Source organism: Mus caroli, unplaced genomic scaffold (assembly GCF_978045245.1).
Source record: "Mus caroli unplaced genomic scaffold, Mus_caroli_1 scaffold_9, whole genome shotgun sequence".
Lineage (NCBI taxonomy): Eukaryota > Metazoa > Chordata > Mammalia > Rodentia > Muridae > Mus > Mus caroli.
In genome coordinates, this window is record NW_028227264.1 from 128,205,633 (window position 1) to 128,221,303 (window position 15,671).

The window sequence follows — 15,671 nt, forward strand, 5'->3', positions numbered from 1 at the left end:
TGCCTCCCTCCCAGAAGGAAAACAAGGGAAAGGGAGTCTCCAAGAACAAACAGGGGTTAAATTACTCGTGTTTATTTATAACAGACCTTCAGCCAGTACAGTACAAAACTTACAGTAGTATTTCTCCATTACACAAATATTTACTTACAGTATGTTACATATACAAAATGCTTTGCAGTAAGTCTCAAAAGCTGGTTTAACCCCCTTTGAGAAAGGAGAAAAACTCTTTAAAAAGAGGGAAGGGGAGGATAGGTCAGGAACCAGAGGAAGAGAGACAAGGTCAAGGGTCAAGGGCCAAAGAGGACACCGAACAGGCTACAGAGGAACCCTGGGGAGAAGGAGAGGTGGTATTGCACTTGCTTCTGTTTTTATTCTATTTTTGATCTTCATAATTTCTGATTAAAAATATATATATATTATATATACAAGGAAAGAAGCTGCCAGAAGTATTATAAAATTCCACTTGCAGCTTGGACACTGACACACACACACACACACATACATACACACACACACACACACACACACACACACACACACAGGTCTGGAAAAGTGTCTATTTAGAAATTCTCTCCCTTCCCTCCACTTTTTTGTGGTGGTGTTTTTTTTAAGAGTAATAAAAAAAAAAGAGAGAACAACACCTCTTTTCTCTGTGTGGATTTTGGCATTTTGTTTTTTGTTGTTGTTTTCTTCTTTTTCTTTATTTTTTTGTTTTGTTTTTGTTTTGTTTTGTTTTTTTATGCAAAAGGATCTGGGAGAGAGCATGAGGATGTTTGAGGTTCCAGAGCTGGAAGGCCCTGAAAAGTAGCATTTTGTACCTAAGACCCTGGTTAAAGTGCAGTGGTGGGCTGGAGAGAGACGCCACGCCCCCTCCTCCCTAGCACCTGGTCTTGTCCCTTCCACCTCTGCTCTCATGGGCATTAGCATAGCCTCGCAGGAGCATAGTTCTTTGTGTTCCTGGGAGGTCACAGGTGCTAAGACTGACTAAACAAAGGGAGGGGTGGGGCACTCTAAGGCTCTAGCGCCTCAGAGGAACTCCTTCTGAGGTGTCCTCAAATACAGGGCAGACACAGAAGAGGTGGGAGCAGGTCTAATGGGAGCTCACAACCAGAATGGTTGAGGAGAAGCCCAGACAGTAACCTCAGCTGTGTGCCAGCCCAAGAAGGAATTAGTGCCAAGGCTCTGTTGTGGCGACCCTTCCCTTGTCTCGGGACCACTCCTTTCAGAGCTCAGCCCTCATTCTCTTGCGTTTGGCAGCACCTGCTTATTGCTACATTGCCAGGGAAGAACAGCCCCACAGAGCTGCTCTCTGCCAATCTGGTCCTTTTGGGAAGCAGTGCCAGGCAGAAGGAAGAAGAGAAAAGAGTGGTTTTCACCCCACTACCCTTCTCCCGATAGGGGAAAGTTGACTCTTTTCAGAATGCTTAAGAGCCCCAGTCCCAGGATCTGAACTAGCCCACCCTTTATCTTTATTTTTTAGCCTCTCCAAGTCCCTAACAGGGAGTGAGGAAAGTAGGGAGAGGCAGAAGAGATAAAGAAAGGGCACGTGGGAAGGAAGATGGAAGGAAGGGAAGAGAAAGGGAGGGTGAAGACCAAGACTATAACTTATGAGGTGTTGTGTTTGGTTTTTTTTTTTTCTTTTTTTTTCCTTTTCTTTAAATATAGAAAAAACATCCTTTGGTTTGAATCTCAAAGAAGCAGAGTGGGATGGTTGTGGCCCTGGCAGGGAACTCTTTAGAGAGAGAGACTTCCACCTGCAATGGAGCTATGCCTCCTCCTGCATGGTCTCACGAATCCTCAATTATCCGAATAGCCAGAGTGTCTGCAACCACCAGAGAAGACTGTCTCTCCTGCCCTGTGTCTGGAGCTAAGTATGGAAAGGGCAGTGGAGGTGACTCCCAGCTGTGTCCGTCCCATTCTTGCTGGGACAAGGGTGGAATGGTTGACGGGCACATACGTGTAGTTCATCCTGGGACAATTTTTTGGTTATACTGAAAATTGGCAGAGTGAAAAGAGACACCCCCTTTCTCCCTGCCATTGATCATAACAGGGCCCAGGAGCCTGGGAACGAGACGGCAAGTCCTGCTGGAAGGGAGAGGAAAAAGGCAGCGTGACTGACGGGGTTGAGAGACCCCTGGTCATCGAGCAGCAACCTGCTGGTTTCTCATAATATGGGGACAGAAGGAGTCCCTGAGAGCCTAGGAAGGTCACTGGAGTGTAAGTGTTTGAAAGGTGGAGGAGAGAGATCTACCCATCCCCCTTCCCATGCCCTGGTTCTCAGCTAGGTACCTGCAGCTCTCTCTGGGTGTCAGAGAGAGGGTTGCAGGTCTAGCCTTAGCCCCTGAGAATATAAAATGGGGGCATTCCAAGGAGAGAAAGAGAAAAGCCACCACTGACAGGAGTGGCGAGTTGAGACCAGAGTGGTGTTGAGGGGTGAGCCAGGGAGAGGGAAGGGTGGTATCACATCCTAGAGGGAGGTCCTGAATGTAGTCTTTAGGGAGCTCGGATTCCCAGGTGAGGTCAAGAGGACCCTCAGTCCACAGTGCCTGGGGAAGAGTTTCTACAGCCCCTCCTACCTGCAAATGAGGAAATTCTTCATTCATTTAAGAATAGTGCAAGCTGCCTAAAGTGAGTGGGCACGAGAGGTATGGAGTGCCGGGCTGAAAGGTCCCAGAGAGGAGATAATAATGCCACAGAGCTAAGGTGGGGCTGTTGGGAGGTATCAGCATCAAAAGTGAAGGGTCAGATAAATAAGGGTGAGGATTAAAGCAAGAAGCCCAACGTCTCTTCGCACAGAGAGGAGCTTCCAACCCCTGGAGCTGTTGGAGGATGTGGGATCCACACACACACACAAGTAATAATAATAATAATAATAAAATTTAAAAAAATCTAGGCTTAGAGCAGAAGGGAGCCATGGGCAGAAGAATGAAGGAGTGGCCAGAGATTGCAGTAAACTAAGAAAAGGCCAAGTTAAAGTCAATTAAAAAAAGCAAATGTGCCGGGGAGAGAGGTTAGAAGGAGAAATATAAGCAAGAGACTTGTCTCTTCGAAATGCTCAAATCGGTTAGGGTAGAAGGGAACAGGCAAAGTCAAGTGTGAAGTGAGGCGGCCAGTGGGTGGGGCTACAACGCAAAACTCCTTAGGGTGTAACAGGAATTGGGCTAGACACCTGTAGGTGGGGCAGTGGGGTGGGGGCGGGGCTGAGAGCAGGCTGTGGGGAAAGAGGTCTCTAGCCCACCTTATGTTCCCCCCGGACGATGTGGGAAGAGAACTCATACCGATCCTGGCTGTGATAACCACAGATGTTACACTCAAAAGGGTCTCTGAAGCCGTGGCAGCCCATGTGGATGGTGAACATGACGTGGTCCAGAAAGAGGATGCGGCAGTGTTCACACTTAAAGGCCTTCACGGGCTCACCACTCTCACCCACCACCCGAAGCACTTCCTTGGAGGGGCCTGGGGTGCCCCGCAGTAACCCCTCCTGTGGTTTGGGGTCCTCTTTGGCATAGGCGGGACTGTGCCGGCCCACCACTATGGTGGGAGGAGGTTGGGGTGGGGGACCCTGAGGGAGGGATACCACTCCACCAATCCGGTCTTCGTGGTTGCTCTCTGTATCTGTGGAGTCCTGGCAACCATTGCTGGGGGATGCCCCAGGGTCAGTCAGAGAGCCTCGGGCCCGATAAAGGAGGGGACCTCCATCTCCCAGGTCCTCCGGTCCCTCACCTGCTTCTCGGGACCCTGGAAGCTCCAGTCGGCTGGGGATGGGCTGCATTTGGGTGTACACAGAGCTGATGACAGGTGTGAGTTCTGAGATGCAGTTGGTGGGTGGGAGGCGGAGGGGACGCAGATGCTCTGTACCCACAAAGGCTAGAGACCCTCCAAAGCCAGGCTCCAGGCCATGGTGTGCCACCAACTCTACGTCCTTTTCATAGCCACCGCTGGCGTTCACATCATAGGGAAGGTCTGAGAGGCTGAAGCGCATCTGCTTTTCGCCTGCGGAGGAGGATCAGATCTCATTGGCATTGGATTTGAAGAACCCTTATTCTTTGTTTTCTAACCCAGGAACCTAACTATAACAGTATCCTTATCGACATTAATTAGTTTTGGGGACCCAACCCAGGGCTTCACATGTTATACATTCTCCCACTAAGCTATCTCTACAGCCCCAGGTGACCTCACTTACTTTCCCTGAGGGTCAGGCCCTGGGCAGGCTACAGTTCTAGAGTAAGGCCTCACTATGAAGTCATCACTTCAAAATGTTTCAGATCCTCAGAGAGATGTCGTTTGCGGGACAAGGAACCACAAGTCGGCTTCCTCTCACTGACTCTAAGACCAGCCCATGTAGACTGAAGTCCTTGTTCTCTTCAAAGGATGGAAAAGCTCGATCCCCCCTCCTCCCGCCCCCGTTGAGTTCTTGATACTGACCGGTCTCTACTCTCTCTTATATGTGTTTTGTGTATATGTGTGTGTGCATGTGTGCACATTCATCACTGTGCTTGTACATGTGCATGTATATATACATATAAGCGGAAGGCAGAGGACAGACAACCCTGGAGATCTTCAGGACCACCAGCCACCATCTTTTAAACAGGATCTATTATGGGCCTGGAGTTCACCAGGTAGGCTAGGCTGCCTGGTCAGTCGGCCCCAGGGCACTGTTCTTTCTCTGCCTCCCCAGTGCTAGGATAACAAGCATGAGCCACTATGCCTGGCATTCTTAGGTAGGTCCTGGGGGATGAAGTCTCTGGTTCTCACACTTGCCCTTTACAGACTGTGCTATCATCCCCCAACTCTCTTGAAGCACTCCCTTCCATCCACTCCCTTCTGAGTGGAACCCTCTGAGCACCACAGAGACCACTTGGCTCATTTTTCCCCCTAAATCAAATCTCCAGACCCAGGTCTCTCTGGTCTAATGGCAGTCAAAACTGTGATGTATTTGAGCTGTGCCTCGGAGCTGCTATCTCCTTTCGAACGGGAACTCTTACCTACAAACTTCTGTGGGGTGGAGCGCTTGCGTTTGGTGAGGCTGTTGGCCAAACGATCAATGAAAGTTGGCCGCTCCGTCGATGGGTGCAGCATTGAGTCAGGCACCATCTCCAGGTCACGGATTTCATCACCTGGAGGGGAGGGGCAGGTGGGAGCTACTGAGTGAGGGTGGCATTGGCCCAGCAGCCTTTGCCTGGAGAAAACACCGGGCCAGTCAGTAGTCAAGGAAGGTTACACCTGCAAAACTGGGCTGGCGCTCTCTCTCTCTCTCTTTCTCTTCCTCCTCTTGCTCCCTCTCTTTCTGTCTTTCTTTTCTTTTTTCTTTTATATTTTTGAGACAGGATCCCACTATGTAGCCCTGGTTGGCTTTGAACTCACTGTGTAGATAGATCAGGCTGGCCTTGAACTCACAGAGATCCACCTGTCTCTGCCTTCTAAGTGCCAGAATTAAAGGAATGTATCACCATTGGGTCTTTACTAAGTTCATTCCAGGAACACTTTAGACCATTTGCCAAGAATCGTACATGTCCAACCCTTGATCTTCGATTCTTTGTGCCTTCTCTCCAGCTACCCTGAGATTATAGATCCAAACTTTCTCTATGCTCAGATTCCCCTGTAGACCTTCCTCTATGTCTGGATCCCCCTATTGACCTGTCCCAGAGCTGTGCTGGCCACTCATGGGGTGCTTAGGAAGGAATACTTGGTTGGTTCGCTAAGTGCAGCCTCATCCCTGTGGAAAGAGGTGCTAGAATCACCCTTGCCTGAACTCCTGGCCCTACCCTCAGCTCCCCTATGGTACGACCCACAGCCCCACCTGGCTGGCCAGCCAGAGCTTGGGCATCAGTGCTGAGACTCTGTAGGTAGTTGTGGCACCTCTCCTTGTGCTCCTCCAGGGTACTTTGCTGTTTGTAGCTCCGGCCACAGTAGTTGCACTTGTAGGGTTTGCCCACGGTGGGGGAGGAGACTGTGGAGGACAGAGAAGAGGCAGCATGAGAGTAACTTCTCCCTCCCTGTACCTGGCGCTGAAGAGTCACGCAGGAGGAGCAACTGCATTGTGCACGCAGAGGAAAGAACGTTGATAACTTGATTTTTTTTTTTTTTAAATTGTCTTCCCTTCCCCAACTCCACATACAACAAAGAAAAGGTTAGCTAAATCTGAGGAAGCCGTGGACGCCGTGTAGCTAAGGGAAGAGACCCCGTGGCCGTGGACATCGGGAAGAGACCCCGTGGCATGCAGCTTTAGGCTGGTAGGGATTCTAGGTGCTCTGGCTGCTTCTCAAAGGAAGTGAAGACGTGAGGACTTAGCAGGGGATCTTCCCAGGATCTTAGAGTCTGGGGCTCAGACTGTGGTTTAACCTTTCTGTGAGGCAGGCGGGTGGGTGTCATGGCTGTTTATCAGACAAGGGGACTTTTTGCTTGCAAGCACTCCGCTTTGGTTGGAGGGAAACTGGCGGGCTGAAGCAACAGAAAGGGCAGCCCCGACCTAGTCCTGCGTACGCATGAACAGCACTGGTTGGTCCCTACTTGTGTTGTTTTTACCTCCAGCAGTTGTCTGGTTTTACTGATCTTTTTCTTTCTCTGTCATTATACTGAGGTACTAAGATCCGCACGCACCCCAGGGAGCCCCACAAAGCAAAAGAACAGAGAAGGTGAAGGAAAGGAAAGAGAATGAGTTTGAGTTTATTTTTGTTGTTGTTTTAAAAAGAACGTGTTATAAAAGCTCTAAAGTGGGGGGGGGGGCCTGGGAAAACAGATTGATAACACAACTCTTGGGAGGAGATTTTTTGGGAAGAGGGGAGAGGAGGAAGCTCAGAGGAACAAGGTATATTTGTGTATATTTGTGTTTATTGCTACCGTTGAGTAGCGTGGCAGCAGAAGGCATTGCTAGGAGATTGGTAATTATTATTCAGCCCCACATATGTCTCTGTTGGCCACTGCTAAATTGACCTTTGCCATGTTGCTCTTCGCCCATAAATGACATGTTTAAGAGATGGAGTGCCAGGTCCCTCTCCACCCAAGACCCTTGGGGTTTGACTTGTTAGGAGAGGATCCTCTAGCCCTTTCTTTCTTTCTTTCTTTCTTTCTTTCTTTCTTTCTTTCTTTCTTTCTTTCTTTCTTTCTTTCTTTTTTTTTCGAGACAGGGTTTCTCTGTGTAGCCCTGGCTGTCTTGGAACTCACTCTGTAGACCAGGCTGGCCTCAAACTCAGAAATCCACCTGCCTCTGTCTTCCAAGTGCTGGGATTAAAGGCGTGAGCCACCACTTCCCAGGTTGCCCTTTATTTTTTACAAGGTGAATTACAGCAGGAAGCATCTCACAGAGATGGGACCTACACTTAAGTCTCCCCCCTTAATCTCCTACGAAACAATATTCAAAATCTATTCAGTTGACCTTGTTAAGGGCTTGTGTGCTTGCAGGACCTTGTAGTGAATATCTTTAATCCCAGCACCTGGGAGACAGACCCAGTTGCATCTCTCTGAGTCTGAAGCCAGCCTGGTCTACATGGCAAGTTCCATGCTATCCAGAGCTAAACAGTGAGACCCTTTCTCAAAAAGAAAAAACAAAAAATCTGGCCTTCTTGGGGGCCAAGCTATCCTAGCTCTGAGCAAGCCAGGGGAGTCACCCCTTCCTGAGAAAAAGGAGCATGTATTTTGACCATGGGGTCTTGATGAAGGCCAGCTAGGCACAGCCCATAACATTCATTTCCTTTCCCACAGCATCAGTGTCCTTGTTAAACAAATGGGGGCCTTTGGGCTGGGGCTGTAGCTCATTTAGTAGCTAGCTTGCTCTCTCTCTCTCTCTCTCTCTCTCTGTGAAGTATATGTGTATGTGTGCATATGTGTGTATGTATGCGTGTGTAAATGTGTGAGTGTGTATGTGTGAAACCTTAGGTTTGATCCCCAGCTGCTCATTGGCAGGAGCAGTGGTGTATCCCTTCCAACCCAGTGTTCATGAGAAAGGGGGGCGGGGAGGAGGAGGACCAAGATCAGAAAGGGAAGGTCATCTTTGGTTACGCAGGAAATTTGAGATCAGCTTGGGATACATGAGACCCCCCCCACCTCCAAGTCTCAAAAAGTGAAGTGTCTGCCACCGGGAAAGGAACATTTTCATCTAGATTTTTTCCCCCCTCAACTCCCTTGCCTGCATCTGAAATTCTTATGATCATAGAAGGTGACACAAGAAAAATTCTCTGTAGATTACACAGTATAACTCAGTGATAATCAGAGGGACAAAGAGGTCACCAATCTGGAACAAGGCTGGGTGAGGAGGCAGAAGACGAGTCCAAAATGTGGTAAAATATCTAGGAAGTTCTCCAGTTCCTTCACAGACACTACCTCAAAAATCTTTCACTTATTTTTGTTATTTTGAGGCAGGGCCTCACATAGCCCAGGCTGAATGAACACATGACCTTCCTGCCCCCATCTCTCTGGTACTGGGAGACAGCCACACCCAGCTTCCGAGCATCTTGAGTGGACTAGGGCCTCGTTGCTCCAGTTCCCTACTGACCCCTGACCGACCACTGACCCCTGGGTTCTCTCTGGACTAGCTCTTTTTTTTTTTTTTTTAAAGATTTATTTATTTATTTATTTATTTATTTATTTATTTATTTATTTATTATATGTAAGTACACTGTAGCTGTCTTCAGACACTCCAGAAGAGGGCGCCAGGTCTCGTTACGGGTGGTTGTGAGCCACCATGTGGTTGCTGGGATTTGAACTCCGGACCTTCGGAAGAGCAGTCGGGTGCTCTTACCCACTGAGCCATCTCACCAGCCCTGGACTAGCTCTCATCTATAAAAAAATGACCACTTCTTGGGATGCAGAGCAGAAATGAGATAGTCTTTTCCTATTTGGTCCTAGTTCCCATATTTGGAAGCCCTCAGGTTTATGGCAACCACTAGAAGATGGGGGAGCGGAGACATGGTAATTGTCCAAGACCTTTGATACTTTGGGAGTAGGAGTGGGTTGGGGTAAATATGGTGGCAGGGGTAGGTCCTAATGCAAGAGAGAATGGGAGAGAGCCTCCCAAGGGGTTCAAATTAGAGGTGACGGGCCATAGGACATCATTATAGTGTCTAGAGACGAAGGCCAGAGAGAAGCCAGTATCATTAAACCACTTTCTTTTTGCTTCATGTCACAGAATGTGGCAGTAAAAAACCCCAGTGAAGACTCCTACAAGTTCCTCACAGAGCCTGCTGCCCAAGTCAGTGCAGCAGGGCCCTCTCTGCTCTGAGTTCTCTGCTCCTCAGTGACAGACGTTATATTATCCCTCTCCAGAGAAAAGTCTCGAAGCACCATTTTCTGCATATGCTGGGTACCTCTCTCTGTTCCTGCGCGTCAGTCACTGACCTGAGTGTGTGCGGAGGTGGCCAGTGAGTGCGTCACGCCGGCGGCAGGCATAGTTGCAGAAGGGGCACTTGAAGGGCTTCTCCCCCGAGTGCAGCTTGATGTGGCGAAGCAGATTGCCCTTCTGTGTGAAGGAGGCACCACACTGATTACAGTGGAAGGGCCTCTCCCCTGCAGGTGAAAGATCAGGCCCGGGAAGACCGGCATGAGGGGTGTGGAAGAGCGGAGGGCAAGCTTTCTCAGCGCACTCTGGAGGGGCAGTGGGTGCTACACATACCAGGCCTATGTTATAGAGGTCACCTGGGGGCCCTTTTACCCTAGACTTGAAACCAGAACTTTGGTAGAAGACCTTCCAAAGGACCATTGCCCAAAATAGCTCAGGGAGTCCTGTTTGACCCAGGAGCTCAAAGTCTGAGGAGGATAAGCAGGGGCTCTGTACTCCCCAATACCCTCCGCTTACATTTTGAGAAAAGGCCCCAGAATTCTGTCCCTTTTTGACTAAAAATCTCTCCCCCACTTCTGCAAACCTTTTATGGTATTGAGATCCACCACAAGGCCTTACACGTGGACACACCCCACCGCCGATCTACACAGAAGCGTCAAGAATCCTTCCAGAGGGCCCAGTACATGCTCTGGTTGACCCTTCCATTGCTGAACATCTCCCTGTCCCCCGCCCCCACTCTCCAGTGGGTCTCTTCGGCCTCTGCCCTACCAGGGTCTTAGCACAGCCCCACCCCACCACCCCCATCCCCACCCAGAACTTTCCCAGGAGGCCCTTGGGCTTACTCACCAGTGTGGCTGCGCTTGTGTACCATGAGCACATTGGGCCCAATGCAGACCATGCCGCAGACATCGCACTTGAGCTTCCCGTTGGGTAGCCGGATGCCGCCAGGGGAGTGAGGCTCTGGCCCACTTCCATCGCAGTAGCCTAAGGGCTCTGACAATGAGTCCTCCACAATCACACTGTCATCCTTATCCAGGAGCCGTTCATCTGGCCCCAGCAGTCTGCTCGACTCCTCATCGCTGTACATCTCCACCTTGATGGAGTTGGCTGGGGGTCAGGGGACTGATGTTTAGAATACAGGCAGATAAAGGGGCAACCACTCCCGGGGAAGAATGACACTGTTACAGTCCTGACTGCAAACACGGAGGCTTACAAGCGTCAGGAGGGACAACGGGCCTGTTTATTATCTCAGGTGAGGATCCCAGAGTCTCATCTGAACTGGAAGCAATGGAGTGTGTGGGGTGCGCATGCGCTGTCTTCAGTCACTGGGCCAAACAGGTGGCCGCAGAGGAGCCATAGCCTGAAATTTCTCGTCACTAAGAACAGTGTTTGGCTGGGCATGGTGGCATGCGTCTCTAATCCCAGCACTTGGGAGGCAGAGCCAGTTGGATATCTGTAAGTTTATGGCCAGCCTGGTCTACATAGTGGATTCCCAGTCAGCTAGAGCTACATAGTAAGATCTTGTCTAAAAAAATAGAAGGAAAGAACAAGAAAAAGAAAAAGAAAAAAAAAAAAAAAAGAAGGAAGGAAAGAGGGAAGAGGAAGGAGGAAGGAAGGAAGAAAGATGCCTAGGTTTGTCTTGGGCAGGAATCCAGCAAGTAACAGAGGCTGGAAAACAGACCTGGGGAGACTGGAGGGGCGAGCAGGCTAAAAGCAGACCAACACTGGAAGACAGGTATCCTTACCCCTCCCTAGGAGACTGAACCCCCTACAGCCTCTGCCCAGCAACCTGAGGGGACATGCGGGAGGAGCTTTGGCACTAGCTCTGACCTACATTCCTGGCTATTTCAACCATTTAGAGAATGTCACAGATCTAGAGCCAGCTGGGGAGGGGCATGGGGGGGGCCCTGTCTGGTCCGAGTAGCAAGTAGTGCGGTGGAAGTGGTGAAGTCCCGCTACTGTGCGTTTTCTGTCTCTCTCTCTCTACCCTGATGACCATTTCTGTCTTCTGGAACCTTTATTCCCCCTGCTCCCTGCCCCCTCCGCCCCTCGAAATGGGGTTTCTCTGTGTAGCCCTGGCTGTTCTGGAACTCTGTAGACCAGGCTGGGAACAAACTTCTGCCTCCCGAGTGCTGGGACTAAAGGCGTGTGTCATCATACCCTGCTGGAACCTTTACCTTAATATCACCCATACACTTTCTAACTTTACCTCAGGCTGGTGTTAGCCATTCACTCTTTCCACAAGCTAGGAGAGCTCTAGGTTCTGGATTCCTTCCCCACCCTGATAGTCTCTGAGCAGGAACCAGAAGGAAATGATGCGGAAATGGTGGCCAGTGGAAAGCAAACCGAAGGCCAAATAAAAGACAAAAGATGGGGCTGCCTGGTGCCAGGAGTGGGTAGAGGGTCGCACTTACCACTGAGCGAGCGGCTGGGTGAAGAGTGTTGGCTGTTTGGGGTGCTCACCGAGGGCCCCACTGGGGCCCCAAGGAACTCCTTCTCCAGAGATGAGTCCCCGCTACCTTGGAGGAGAGAACGGATGGCAGGTAAAGCTTGGGCTGAAGCCATCTATAGTCCACTACCTAATGTTTAAGAAAAACTTCAGTTAAACATCACAAACATTTGTTCTATAGCCAAGTGTGAGGTACGCTTGAATGTTGAGCACCCTACCTCGTGCCCCAGCAGCCGGGTGCCCCTTGCTGACTCTCACTTCCGTGAGCTCAGCAGCCGTCTGGCCTACCCTACCTTTATCTGTGCCTGACGGGAAGAGCATCACCCACTACTGGGCAGGCCAGGGTAGAACAGAGAACAGGGATCTGAGGAGGTGGTAAGGGACATTTTTTTTTTTTTTTTTTTTTTTTTTTTTTTTTTTTTTTTGGTTTTTCGAGACAGGGTTTCTCTGTGTAGCCCTGGCTGTCCTGGAACTCACTTTGTAGACCAGGCTGGCCTCGAACTCAAAAATCCGCCTGCCTCTGCCTCCCAAGTGCTGGGATTAAAGGCGTGCGCCACCACGCCCGGCTCAGGTAAGGGACATTTTTACCTACTGCTCTCCCCGGAGCTCCCAGGAGCAGCTTTGGAATCTGTAGGAGAGGGATCTGGAACTGCCCCAATCTATTGGTAATATAGTAGCAATAACGATAGCAGCTGGCTACTAATAACGGACTGGATACTTGTATCAGGTGTTAGTCTGTGTGCTCCTTTAAGCTTCACAATCACCAATCACCATATAAAATAGGTGATGCAATATTATTTCCATTTTTTTTTTTTGGACTAGGGGGCACAAAAGATGTTATATTACTTGTCTAAGCTGGTAGTGGCTGAGGTGGGGACAGGATCACAAACAAGATGAATGCCAAGTCCTTGGCTACTGCTTGGCCAGTCAGGAGTCACTGCTTTAGTGGGGGCTCATTAGGCTTTCTAAATTCAGCTAAACTTCTCTCAAGAGCTAAATGTCAGTTATCTTAAGCTTGTCAATTTCAACTTGTTGATAACATACTTTGTAAAAATGCTTTTTTTAAATGTTTTTTTAGATCCAATAACATACCTGAAAACATGAGTGCCTTCAAAAATCCCCCCTCCCCACAGCCTTCTGCACATATAAATGAATGAAATAAAAACACATGTAGATAAACACACAGACACAGATCACACATATAGATACACATAAAGAGAACATACCTACTGGGATAAACATCACAGCCGTCTATATTATCTGCTAACATGAACATGCATGGGTATATGCGCAAAGGCCTAAACATGGAAGAGAGAGAGAGAGAAAGAGAGAGAGACCCTAAAATTCATCCCTAAAGTTCACCTAGGTTAGTATTTTACCCAGTTTCCCAGCTATGCACATACTTACTTTCACAAAATAAAGATTCCATTATAAAATGGTTGGAGTCCTGGGCCTGAGGCAAGAAATCCGGAGCACACCCTCCTGAGAGCTCCCTCTCCAGCTTTGGTCAGTGGGAAGAAAACAACCACTCAGGACTTGGGGACCATTTCCCATCACAACCTCTCCTAAAGTCCCGTTCCCCGCTCTATCCCTCGGAAGCCTGAGGAACCCTGTTCTCCGGCTATAGAAAAAGCCTTATGGCTTGAATCTGATTTTCCCCTGCTGAGGCTCCTTAGGCGAGCAACGGTTTTCTTAGGAAGTTGCCTTAAGACAGCACCAGACACAAACCATGATGTGAGCGGCTCAGGACCATTATGACTTGTAGATTCAGGTCCGGTTTTAACATGTGCCCTTTCAACTGAGTTTACTGAGGCTAGATAGGTCAAAAAAGGTTAAGTAAACTCAAAATCCTCCTGCCTCAGCCTTTGGAGTACTGGGATTGTGTGTATCTACCACACCCAGTTTCTTGTTCTTTTCAAAGGTTAGTGCTGACCTACTACAAAGCACCCAGTATTAGTAAGAAGGGACCAGCTGATTCTAAAATGAGTGAATTTCTTGGAAATCCATATCTGGCCCCAGTCTCCTGGAGCTGAGGCTGTCTCTACGACTAGGAGCTAGCTTTCTGGGAGACAATATTCTTAAAGGGAAGCTCAGGGACACTGAGGGAAAAGCATTCTTTGTGGCTCTCCCAATGAAGGACTGGAAACAGGAGAGAAAGCAGGTGCCTCAAGGCGCACCAGTAACTCCAGAGGCTCTTTGATGCTGCTGTCATCCCTAGGATAAAGGCAAGAGGGAAAACACACTCAAGTCTACTTTCATGGCACTAAAATCTAAGAAGGAATCTGTGTCAAAGGCCAGAGGGTCTTTGTGAGGCTCCAGGGACTTAGACTTCTAGCCTGAGGCTGACGGGGACAAAAGTCAGATTTGGGAAACTCATTCGTTTCCCCTCTCAGCCTCGGAAACCCCAGTGAGGGAATTTCAAATGCCTGGGACTTCCAAGAAATCTCAGACTGTCAAAGCCAAGAATTAAGGCTGCTCTCAGGTATCAGAGACATTTTCTTGGTCAAAGCCATCGCAGATTGGCTGGACCTCCAGGGAGCAAAGCTAAATCGTGAGGTCCACAGCAAAGCAACTAGGAGGTGGAGAAAGGGCAGAAAGGCGGGGAAGGGATGGGGAGCAGTTGCGCTAAGCTGAGCGGTCTCACACACCGAAAGAGACCGGCCCTCTCCTGGATCCTTTGAGTGGTCGACTCTGGGGAATAGCCTGGAGCTCTGCAAGCCTCTGCACTTCTCTGCAAGGGATATCTTTCTCCAGCTTTCTCTTCTTGACCATGGGCTCCAGGTGGCAGGATGCTAGCCTGCTATCAGGGACCAGTCAGTGCACGAGCAAAGAAAGACTGCCACCCCCGGCTCGGCTCTATTGTGGGCAGGAGGCTGAGGCCCCTCACATGTCGGTTCCAGGCTGAAGCATCTGCTGTCAAAGCTCTTCTTCCCATCTCAGGTCTTTCTACTCTCCATTCCCACCCAGGCCTGTTTCGGTATTCCACCCCTGGCTGCTCTACCTCTGTCCCCAAGGCCTAATCAAGATGTCACCACAAGCTCCCACTGTCCAAGTCACGGTCTTCGCTTAGCAACACCAAGCACCCTTTCCCATCCTCCCCAAGTGTAAGGAGGAACGCCCCCTCCCCCCGCTACACACACAGCCCCCGTCCTCTCCCTCTCCTCAGGCTTGGGAGTTGTTACTGAATTGGTTCCCTAGCCCCATCACCCCCCTACCCCCCTCCGCTAGCCGCCTTCTGCCTGAACTTACATTATCCTTCCCTTGCCGGTGAGACCCTGGGGTGCGAACGCGGCCGCCGCCTTGGAAACGGCGAGGGAGTGCGGGTGGTGTGTGCATGTCTGCGTCTCGGTGGCAGGCAGGGGTGAGCCCAGCCACTCACCTTCCAGGAAGCGTGGATTCCTGGAAGTGAGGGGAACCGCCGTCATTTCGCAGGCAGTGGCAGCCGCACGGTGAGCAGGGGCCCACGGCTGCAGCCGGCAGAACCGCTCAGCCCAGGGTGTATGTGCTGAGAGCCTCGTGTGTGTGTGTGTGTGTGTGTGTGTGTGTGTGTGTGTTAGAGAGAGAGAGAGAGAGAGAGAGAGAGAGAGAGAGAGAGAGAGAGAGAGAGAGAGAGAGAGAGGAGAGAGAGAGGAGAGAGAGAGAGGAGAGAGAGAGAGAGAGAGAGAGAGAGAGAGAGAGAGAGAGAGAGGGAGGGAGGGAGGGAGGCGTGGATGCGCTTGGGGAGGGGGCAGGAGAAAACGTACCAGTGTGTGTGTGTGTGTGTGTGTGTGTGTGCGCGCGCGCGCGCTAGGCTACAGCATCCCTTTTCCAAGACAGTGGAGAGGTGGGAGTGGGGGTGCACAGCGAGTGGGGGGTGCACAGGGAGGGTAGGCAGATGTGTTTGCCCTCCTGCCCAACAGACAAAGAGGAGCTGCATAACAAATGTTGAGAGGGAGGCAAGTGTATGTT

The 15,671-nt window shown here is 50.1% G+C and overlaps 1 protein-coding gene across 9 annotated transcripts; it reads right to left on the reverse strand.

Moving 5' to 3' along the window:
* Positions 1–1,615: 1,615 nt before the first annotated feature.
* Positions 1,616–15,244, reverse strand: Ikzf4 (IKAROS family zinc finger 4). 9 transcript variants are annotated; one of them, XM_085843294.1, is made up of 9 exons: positions 14,973–15,244; positions 13,901–13,937; positions 13,131–13,224; positions 11,689–11,793; positions 10,121–10,381; positions 9,334–9,501; positions 5,801–5,950; positions 4,986–5,117; positions 1,616–3,993 (listed from the first exon to the last, which is right to left on the reverse strand). In XM_085843294.1, exons 1-9 carry the CDS (start codon positions 15,146–15,148, stop codon positions 3,230–3,232), a joined length of 1,887 nt encoding a protein of 628 aa, XP_085699420.1. In that variant the 5' UTR covers positions 15,149–15,244; the 3' UTR covers positions 1,616–3,229. The 9 variants fall into 9 exon arrangements, with proteins under 9 accessions (XP_085699420.1, XP_085699418.1, XP_021030284.1 ...); XM_085843292.1 differs by lacking the exon at positions 14,973–15,244 and adding exons at positions 12,950–13,021; positions 14,372–14,783 and having other exon boundaries at positions 13,131–13,937; XM_021174625.3 differs by lacking the exon at positions 13,901–13,937 and having other exon boundaries at positions 14,973–15,212.
* Positions 15,245–15,671: the final 427 nt, after the last annotated feature.

Excerpts from the sequence above, each read along its gene's own strand:
- Ikzf4 (XM_085843294.1), bottom strand. The coding sequence starts at position 15,148 with ATGACGGCGGTTCCCCTCACTTCCAGGAATCCACGCTTCCTGGAAGGT. Across the intron at positions 9,502-10,120 it reads ACACAAGCGCAGCCACACTG|GGGAGAGGCCCTTCCACTGT; the intron begins GTGAGTAAGCCC and ends TTTCACCTGCAG. Across the intron at positions 5,118-5,800 it reads AGCTCTGGCTGGCCAGCCAG|GTGATGAAATCCGTGACCTG; the intron begins GTGGGGCTGTGG and ends CCTCCCCTCCAG.